General features: G+C 40.2%; 1 protein-coding gene across 1 annotated transcript; it reads left to right on the top strand.

The window, feature by feature from the left end:
• The first annotated feature begins 1,700 nt into the window (after positions 1-1,700).
• LOC139979019 (uncharacterized) lies at positions 1,701-10,509 on the top strand. Its single transcript, XM_071989655.1, has 3 exons — positions 1,701-2,209; positions 3,992-4,397; positions 10,400-10,509. Exons 1-3 carry the CDS (start codon positions 2,132-2,134, stop codon positions 10,507-10,509), a joined length of 594 nt encoding a protein of 197 aa, XP_071845756.1. The 5' UTR covers positions 1,701-2,131.
• Positions 10,510-11,017: the final 508 nt, after the last annotated feature.

Below are 11,017 nucleotides of genomic sequence, written 5' to 3'. Positions count from 1 at the left end.
TAGTAAGCGGTTGTCAAAAAAAAAATACTTTGACAACATAGAAGTAAAAAGTCCAAAAATATATTGGCAAATATGAAATATTGTAACAGTGAGAGAGAGAGAGTAGTTAAAGACAAACTAATTTCATTGATTTAGATAGGGATGTTGATCATAGGGGCAAAGGGATCATCCACTCCCGGCGCTGCTAAGGTTGGGGGAGAGACTAAAATTCTTTCCCCCACCAAAATTGCTCGTCGTTTAATTTGAGATGATACGCCAAAATTTCGATCCTTTATATTTCCACTTTTTATAAAATAAAATAAAATGTGTAATTCATGGAAATCTTCGAAGTAAGCGGAAGAAATTTTGATATGAAATATCGGTACAGAAAGTCGAAATTTCGGAAAGTAGATGTCGGGATTTTGAGACTATAGTCGAAATATGAAAGAAAAAGTAGAAATTCGAAATTCACTTGTTTTAATTTCCAATGTTCTTATTTGAGGTACCGTTGCATCTACAAATCTAAGATGATCATGGATAAAACTACAAACCTCACCGATTCCCCATCTTCGATCTCCATCTGTTGATAGCTTCACACGCCACTGGTGACCGTTACTGAAATGTGAATTTTAACAGGCCATGACTTTGAATACATTGACAGCTTTTAGCTCGCATTTGAAACATATTCGACAATTTCAGTGGGTATAACCTCTGCTAAACTTGCACCACATGTTTCATGCGCACCCCAAAACGAACAAACTGGCGGGAAATCGTTTACAGTCGAAAGATAATGCGTAACAAATAGCTTTATAAATTCTCCGGTTTTGTGTGAGTTTGTCATTCTTTGTATCTTACATGAAGGGCTCTTTAACAAGTACAGTTTAGATAAAAGAAAAGATGAAGGGCCCCACCTCTTACTTTAAATCCTTTGTTACGCCACTGTGGATGAGGGGGCTGATACAAGGTTTACTTGAACGTTTTACTCGGTGAAGTCAAACGCGAAGTAGAGCACCAAAGGCGGTGGCCACGAAGCTATCATAAACCGGTGAGGAGGGAACGTGGACAATTTGGGTCATTCTCGCAAAACGAAGTTTACATTGTTGATGTAACGGCACACCAGATGCGACATACAAAGTTTCAATATTTTATCACAAAGTATCGACCTTTTGCTAATTTTCGACTTATTTCGACCATTTCTGGAGTTCCTTTCAAACCATAAACAATTTCGAAATTATTTGTTTCAAAGTTTCGACTTATTTATGTCAAACGTTAGTCTATATTCTCCAACTGTTCACATCTTGTCTGGACATTGTAAATATGACATCTCGATATTTCTATTCCTTCCTTCAAACTACTATTGTTTATATTTCGGCTTTTCTCTAAATCTTCCAAGTCTCTTTCCCGTCGCCAACATCAAAAACATCTCAAAATATCCATTTTATACCACAAATAGCCTGTACGAAATTAGGGATCATCATATTAAAATACATTATTACAAAATCATTGCCAATTAAAACAAAATGAACCACAGTGAGAAAAGTATTTTGAGAAAATTATATATAAGAAAAGTAATCTTCTTTGACAAGTCGGTTAAATTAGGCTCATTGGGCTTTCATTTTTTTCCTTCTTCGCCTTCATATAGTCTTTGTTTACTCTATTCTTTTTTCTTGTTCTTATTTGGGTGGGGTGATTATGGGGTGGGGTGGGGTGGGGTGGGCATCTTTATCAAAGTTTGTCTACAAAGTTTATCGTGAACAAATTTTGATAACTAGGAACTCGATAGGTAGTCTCACGTGATAAAACGTTGAAATCTGTTTATTTCATTTGTTGGGTTTTCGCTACAGGAATGATACACAAACCATCATCTGTTAGTTTCAAGTTACAAAGTATTATAACAATTCCAAGTATTTTGTATCATGACCCCAACTTTTTTGTTCGTACCAGCAAGATGGTCTCCTGTATAGTAAGCGGCAGTAAACAAGAGTATTGTTTTAGGTTGTTTATAATTGTGCTATGTTATTCTAGTTGGATGAGGGCAAGTTGATACTCCGCCGATCACTACTGCCTCTGTTAACCTTATTAACTCTAAGCTTTGATTAAATGCCAAAAATCTTCCTCCACGTATTCAGATTGGTTCACAAATCTTACGAAGATGAGATCTCTGTTTGTGACCGTGCTAGTTTGTTGGCTAATAGCTAGTGTCTTACAGGCCACAGAAGGTCGAGCTAAGGTAAGAATTTCACTTGTACCTTTTTCAAGTCTTTTTCAAACCTCTTATCCTAAGGTATTTTATAACATCAGCGGTTATAACAGTAGTTAGCTTTCTTATTACATTTGTGTTTGAAAGGTCTTTTTTTGGTGACAAACAATGTGAAATTCATATTGAAGGGGAAATATTCCACACAGTTGGTTGAAAACTCCATATCAATATAGTGTCCCTGAATCGCGAGATACGGTTTATTGAGTGTAATCTATTGTGACTGGCAAAACCTTTAACTATTCCAGGAAGTTGAATCACAGTAGGGGGTCTGTGATGTCATCTAATGTTTTTGCAAAGCTTTACGCTATTATTATCCTCCGTACATAGAATTTCGTTAAAATGTTTTTTTTTTTTAAATTTTGTGGTAGATATATTCTTTTCCTCTGTAGATCAATGATTGACAACATATCAATGAAAAACAAACACAGTTCCAGCTGATTGGCCCTTATGGCTTCAGCCATTGTCATGTTGTCAGGTGCATTAACAAAATATCAGCCAAAACATTTTTAAAAGGTCATATCTTAATACGACATGTTAGTAGAATTGGATTTTCGCCTAAAGACACTAAATTTAAGCAATTTTGCTTAGCAATCAACTTTAACCACCAGAATATCCTCTTAAAATTGTTATTACATTAGTGGTAAGGTTTTGCTATAGCCTCATCGTTATTACATTAGTAGTAACTTTTTGCTGTATTAATTATTACATTAATTGTAAAATTTTCATAGATTAGTAATTACATTAGTAGTCATGTTTGGCTATATTATTTATTACATTAATAGGCTATATTAGATATTACATTAGTGGTAAGGTATTGCTATATAAGTTATTACATTAATGGTTAGGGTTTCACTTTATTAGTTATTGCATTCGTGGTAAGGTTTTGCTATATTGAAATATAGACTAATTGGATGCTTTTTAGTACATCGATTGTTGTGTTTTTATTACATTATCGGTTAGTATTATATTAGTTGTTGATTTTTGGAACCCCCGTCCTCCGCCCTGCACGCCACTGCATTATCCATATACACAAGGAGCGAAATTAATTGTTTTGGTACACACAGAGTACTTCGAACCATGGGGAAAGTGCATGAGCTAGGGGTGAGTATGGGGATAAGGAATGGACTTCATGTCGTCTCTTGGAAAGATCATTAAACAGAATATCGCTTGTCCACAACGCTTGTTATTGTAACGTATGTAAGTTGTGGGTACGGGAAAGTAATATCATCAAAATTACATCATGAAAACAAGTGAATTTGTATATTTTCCTATGCATGCATAGGGTAGAACATCATACATTCAATCATCAACATAACATCTTGGTATGAACACTTTTGATAATTGTTACATTTCAATATATTGCGATAAAACCGAATAACATGCACTGTGACCATTTCACCTTTATCAAGAGTAGGGGAAGACCTGCCCTCCTTCAGTGTCCCCGGTAGAGGAAATAATATCTTCTACCCTTCCCTACAACCCCCCCCCCCCCTTCAATGCCCTTCAGCCCCTCAATCCCTCCACCCCCAAACATCAATACCCTCTCCCTTCAGTGCCCTTCCTCTTTCCCCTCCATGTATAATTTCTCTCATTTAAAGTTAGGCTTATATTTGTATGGCTCATGTTCGTATTAATTTGTTTTATTAATTATTGGTCCGTAGTAAGTCTTTTCAATTCCATCTTATATGACACTCGTAAACCATAATAAATTGCATACATTTGACGATATATATTACTGTTTTTCTCTTTAAGGGAATTGAAACAATGCTGCAGGCTAAAAGGGAAGGTAGAGTTGGAGGCAGAGGTGGTGGCGGCAATGGCGGCGATGGCGGCGCAGGAGGACAAGGCATGGGTAGCAAAGAAGGAGGAGAAGGTGGCGGTGGCGGTTGCGATGGAGGAGGAAATGGCGGTAACAAAGGAGGTGATGGAGGAGGAGGAGGTGGTGGAGGAGGAGGAGGAGGAGGTGGAGGAGGAGGAAGAGGAGGTGGAGGAGGAGGAGGTAGAGGAGGGGGTGGAGGAAGAGGAGGTGGTCGTGACGGAGTTGGTGGCTGTAGCAAAAAAGGAAGTGAAGGTGGAGGAAGAGGTGGAGGAGGCGATGGCGGTGGTGGCGGCGGAGGGGGACAAGTTGGCGGTACCAAAGGAGGAGGTGGAGGAGGAGGTAGAGGAGGTGGAGGAGGAGGTGGAGGAGGAGGTATAGGCGGTAGCATAGGAGGAGGTAGAGGTAAAGGGGGAGGTAAAGACGGTGGTAGAGGGGGTGGTAGAGGAGGAGGGAGAGGGGGGTGGTAGAGGAGGTAGCACGGCCGATTTTATTGGTTTGGGAAGGTAGAACGGAGAAGGTGGAGGAGGAATAGGAATAGGAGGAGGAGAGGTATAGAGGGGTAGGAGGGGTAGGAGGCGGTGGCGGTGACGGTGGCGGTGAACGACGAGTTGGCGGTAGCGGTTGGTGATTAAGAGGAATTGTTGGCGGTCGTCGGCAGAAGAGAATGAAATATGTTAAATTCTTACTCACAAGAAAATGTCTATTCGGGTCTTTCCTTGTATGGTTGCAACCCAGAACGTTCTCTCTGCATTCAAGAACCAAATTTCCTCACCAATAATGCTGCCACAAGATGGAAGTCCTGTTGCAACAAACCTCCATCTCCAGCTTTGAAGCTGACGAAGAGGATGACGAAGATGATGATTGAGAATAATACCACTACTCTGTACTGTAACCAATGAATCAATTTGGACTATAAATAGCAGTGATATTCGCATCCACTGTTTATACTTATCTCCTGATGAATTGGATTAAATACTCCTCACTATTCAGTGTCCTGATAAAAATCGACGATGTTGTGGTTTTGTTATCAATTATCGATACCGTCAAATGCACTTGAACTAACTCGTTTGTTTCTCATTGACTATGGGGGTCTCTAATACATATGAGTTTGCACGCTCACTTTAATGAATATTGAGGCAGTCGTCAATGATTAAAGAGACGCCATTCTTGATTGTATCGTTCATATATTCTTCGGTTTGGAGGGCGTTCTTTCACAATTACATGTATGAATCACAATAGATGACGAAGGTAACTATAAACCCATAACAATGCCCGACATAATAAGAACGTTACGCAGAGACATCTGCATGGCTACATGTTCAGTATAAGATTTCACTTCTACTGAATGCTTTTGCGTACACTTTTGACACGCGTAGAACAAGCTATCTTGCTTTATTGCATCGTATATTTAGTCCTTTCATCATATGTAACATCGTTTGAATTCTGGAACGCACTTGTAAAGCAATCCCCCAAGCTCCACCCCTCCAGCTCAGCAACACATTCAAATTAAGGATGTTCCTATCTAGCAATAATGTAGCAACCAATTCTCTATCGTAGCGAATGCCACAGAGGACAAAATTCCAGAATAAATAGTGACATAAATTCGAGTTTATGAACATATTAATCCGATATAGCGAGAGGAGCCTCTCATTCCACTGTGCGTCGCCCCCCCCCCCCCACCCCAACCAAAACATTTATGGACGGTTGACATTTAGTTATAAAACAATGTCGTGAAACACTCAGGGCTTAAAATGGATGCTTGCGTTTCAAGTTTTAATCTCCCCATCCACCCCATCCCCACCATCAATTTTGTATAAAGTCTCTGAAGTGGCCCATTACAAAGACAAAAATGGAAAATTAGGTAGTGTCCTCTTCTTGAAAAATTATAAGTGAAGGGTAATTGAAAAGTGTAATTTTGTTGAAAACCTTCGTTTTGTTTCTGTTTACTCTTTATGACCTCCCCTCCCTGCCTCAGCTCCTTTACCCCTAGGTTGATGGTGATGGTTAATATCCCCTTCACCAGCCTCCCCGCCTCAGCTCCTTTACCCCTGGGTTGATGATGATGGTTAATATCCCCATCACCAGCCTCCCCTCCCCGCCTCAGCTCCTATACCCCTGGATTGATGATGATGGTTAATATCCCTTTCACCAGCCTCCCCTACCTGCCTAAGCTCCTTTACCCCTGGGTTGATGATGATGGTTAATATCCCTTTCACCAGCCTCCCCTCCCTGCCTCATCTCCTTCACCCCTGGGTTGATGATGATGGTTAGTATCCCTTCACCAGCCTCCCCTCCCCGCCTTAGCTCCTTTACCCCTGGATTGATGATGATGGTTAATATCCCCTTCACCAGCCTCCCCTACCTGCCTAAGCTCCTTTACCCCTGGGTTGATGGTGATGGTTAATATCCCCTTCACCAGCCTCCCCTACCTGCCTAAGCTCCTTTACCCCTGGGTTGATGGTGATGGTTAATATCCCCTTCACCAGCCTCCCCTCCCTGCCTCATCTCCTTTACCTCTGGATTGATGATGATGGTTAATATCCCCATCACCAGCCTCCCCTACCTGCCTAAGCTCCTTTACCCCTGGATTGATGATGATGGTTAATATCCCCTTCACCAGCCTCCCCTCCCTGCCTCATCTCCTATACCCCTGGATTGATGATGATGGTTAATATCCCCTTCAACAGCCTCCCCTACCTGCCTAAGCTCCTTTACCCCTGGATTGATGATGATGGTTAATATTCCCTTCAACAGCCTCCCCTCCCCGCCTCATCTCCTATACCCCTGGATTGATGATGATGGTTAATATCCCCTTCACCAGCCTCCCCTACCTGCCTAAGCTCCTATACCCCTGGATTGATGATAATGGTTAATATCCCCTTCACCAGCCTCCCCTACCTGCCTAAGCTCCTTTACCCCTGGATTGATGATGATGGTTAATATCCCCTTCACCAGCCTCCCCTCCCTACCTCATCTATTTTACCCCTGGGTTGATGATGATGGTTAATATCCCCTTCACCAGCTTCCCCTCCCCGCCTCATCTCCTACACCTCTGGGTTGATGATGATGGTTAATATCCCCTTCACCAGCCTCCCCTCCCGCCTAAGCTCCTTTACCCCTGGGTTGATGATGATGGTTAATATCCCCTTCACCAGCCTCCCCTCCCTGCCTAAGCTCCTTTACCCCTGGGTTGATGATGATGGTTAATATCCCCTTCACCAGCCTCCCCTCCCTGCCTAAGCTCCTTTACCCCTGGGTTGATGATGATGGTTTATATCCCCTTCACCAGCCTCCCCTCCCTGCCTAAGCTCCTTTACCCCTGGGTTGATGATGATGGTTAATATCCCCTTCACCAGCCTCCCCTCCCTACCTCATCTCTTTTACCCCTGGGTTGATGATGATGGTTAATATCCCCTTCACCAGCCTCCCCTCTCAGCCTCAGCTCCTTTACCCCTGGGTTGATGATGGTTAGGATTGCTTCTTGGACCTTGATGTTTACCAGACTCTGAGCAATCACAATTTAAGCAAATGATGATATTATGCAAATGACATGAAAAATAAGACAAACGTTCAAAATCATTTTGTTGTGTCTCCATTTCTTCATTCTTACTCAATTTTTTCCATCAAAATTTCAACAAAAAAAAAATTTGAGCTATGAATAGTTACCTTATTAACTGTGTTACGACACATCTCGGATTTAGCTTAAAAGTTCAATTATGCACAATTTTCTACGACTTGCTCAGTCTATTCCAAAGAACATAAATTTAGTGGGTGGGGTCGGGAGAGAATAAGAATCAGATTAAATTAACATTTTAGTACAGACCGTGGATCAGATCTGAAACAGATCATAAACAGATCAGACACAGAGGTCAAGATCACACACATGATCCGATGCGAGCAGATCATAAATAGATCTGATGCAGATCATTAACAGATCGAAACAGATTTGAAAGAAATGCTGCAGAGCAACAAGATGAACATGTCTCTGTGTTTTAGAATGAAACACAAAGTCCATTTTTAACCACAAGATATAAAATAATCAAATTAAAAAACTTCACGACTTCCAATAGAAATTCACGCCATTTATCCTGAGTCAATATCAAATGTAAACTACAAAACCTATTTTTCTTACATAAGTCTCAGGCTTCGTTTATCATATAATCCAAAACATTAATGGTTATCATGTTGATGCCAGAGAATTATCTACATTCTGATATTTATTTCTTTAATCATCAAAATTAATTGATATTCACATTATTAATGTTGGGCCAGGGAGGCAGTTGATGGTGCCCTGGGAGAAGGCTACCATATATTGTTCAGGCGTTGATGTGACTAGAAAATCGAAGAAATAAAACCTTGATTAAGTTTACATTTTAGAGATTAACTAAATCCATAACTGATCCGAGGGCTAGATGTTCACATCCGGATTAGAAATACAAGTTCAGATGTAAGATTAATCTCAATCCAGTTTGAATATTAATTGTAAAAAGGGCAAAGAAATGATTTGATTAGAATGGGATTTGAGCCAGCGACCTAAATATTACCAATACTGTGCTCTACCGGCTAAAAGGGTCAACAGTTCGAATCCCATCACAGCCAAATGTTTCCTTCCTCTCTTCCCAGTTTCATTCTTCATTTATATGACATTAAATTTAATTTAAAAAAAAGCAAATAAATTTAAGCGAAACTTTTAAGACCATTACGGGAAGTGGCACTGATGACTTAAAAAAAAACACCTCACCACTTGCAGTAATGTCCTTAAAAAAACCTTCCTTTTATACCAAAACTTGCAATACTGTGGCACAATTGTGGTTACCAATCGATTATCCTTCTCCCATGCCTATTTTTCTTCTATTCTTTCTTCCTGGTTGCTAAAAAATATATTTATTTTGTAACTTTCATTCCTTGGAACAGTTTCCCTTGGGGCAGCTTTCACATGAACGAAAACAGCCACCATACAACTACAATGTTTATACTAAACAAAATGTTAGCTTTTGATCGTAACATGATATTCTTAGGTTTGATTGATATTAAGAAACCAGCCTGCTGGTTTTGCTAATTCTACCAAAATACCTGTTAATCTCTACCAATTGGACTTTGAATAGTGACTGCTTTATGACATGTATCAATTGGTATCAAACTACACTCTAAAAAATTGTGTTAAATAACAACAACAAAAAATGGTAAAAGAAGGTCAGCAAATGGCTCCATTTAACCAAAGGCACCAATGGCACTGCAGTGCCCTTAAGACTAGCCGTAATGCCCTTAAAATATCATATGTTACCGAATGCTGTAACAACTGCTGTGCCCCCATAATCAAGTTGCTGTGGGTGCCCTCATAATAGAAGAGGATGGAAACCAAAATAGAAGGTAAATTGCCCAAATCTGAGACCACATTCTTACAGCCTTCTGCAAATACTATAAATTGCTGTATAGTTAACATTGCATGTGATGTGTGAATCAGCAACAAGTATTTTGTGTATAAAAGTGATGGAATGTGACTCTCACAAGGAAAAATGTGTACAGTTTGTAGATCGGCTTTACTTAAAGCAGGCAGTGGTGTGACAAGTCCCTTGAACTGGGAACCACAGGAGGAAGGGTAAAATTATGAAAAGGATCAATTTTTAGATGACCCTTTTATCAATCAATCAATCAAACAACCAATATCACTTTCTCCTCCCTGAACAGTAAAATAGTCATTGAAATTGTTTACTAATTTTTTAAAGCAAAAAAAGGACATCAGATTATTCCAAAGAGCACAATATAAAAAATTTAATAACCAACCAATTTTGAGCGCACAAAACTCTCTTATTTCAAAACCAATCGATTACGACTCCTGTTCATAACTTAGTAGAAGGAAGCTTTTAATCTCCGTTTGGAAACGTGCTCGCTATATCACCCTGTCAACAAACAGTAGCTAACCACCCTGAACCCTCCCCTCCCTCTACCCCTCAAGGCACATTGAATGACTTGCATACACTTGGCTTCACATAACTTCACTTGTTATCAATTCACTACATCCGCTAGACATGACTTCACTTTATTTCTACCTGACTTCACTATAGTCAACTCCACTGAACTTAACTAGAGTTTACTGCACTTCTAATTGACTGGATTTTAGGGGTTCATCTCAGTTAACTTTATTGACATGATTTTACTAGACTTCATTATACCGGACTATATTGGACATTGTCTCCGTTTTACATTAGGCTACTCTACACTCCCATTGTTACTTTACTCTACTTCTACAGGTATAGGTTAGCGGAGCTATAGCCATGACTTCCGAGAAAGGTTTTACTTTGTTCTCACGGTGGCTTTCTCTTTGATCCCGATAATTGCAGCGGGTCCAGATTGTCAAATTGAATGGGAAGTAGACTGGGACGTCCAACCAGTCATCGGTAATCTAATGACTTTTGAAAATCCAGGAGAAATTGTTAACAACTGTAACTGAAGTGTTGGAGGTGCTGGGTCTAGCATGGAACGCACCTTCGTGGCAAGTGATTGCTGGCTTGGTGTGTGTCCGATTTGGTCCCTTTCTTAACCATATGGTCGGTGATAACAGCGTTAGAAGAGAATGCGACCAAATCACAGCATCACTCCGAAATGAAGGTAGTTCGAATATTATTGATGCATGTATCAATTCTTGGACAGAAACGGGTCTCGGGTCGATGACAAATGAACCACTCGTTAACACTGAAAATAACGTTATTGACAACCAGGCGACAGTTGAGAAACTATCGTCGATTGCATTTGAGCTTCTTGAATGGCTAGGACCTTCCCCTTTCTCTGGGGATGTCTTCGGTGGCTGTTCAGCACTACGGCTTTTATTGAGTATGCAAATTGAGAGCATTATCAATCGAATCAAGACAATTGTAACCTATCCGTTAGCGCTGCTATTTGAAGGGTTCGGAGATGACAATATTTGTGATAACGCAGGGCAAGGATCAGACAATTTGTTC

Source organism: Apostichopus japonicus, chromosome 13 (genome assembly GCF_037975245.1).
Source record: "Apostichopus japonicus isolate 1M-3 chromosome 13, ASM3797524v1, whole genome shotgun sequence".
In the NCBI taxonomy this organism is placed as follows: domain Eukaryota; kingdom Metazoa; phylum Echinodermata; class Holothuroidea; order Aspidochirotida; family Stichopodidae; genus Apostichopus; species Apostichopus japonicus.
Note: the sequence above shows the minus strand (reverse complement) of the source record. Positions and strands in the feature narration are given on the sequence as shown.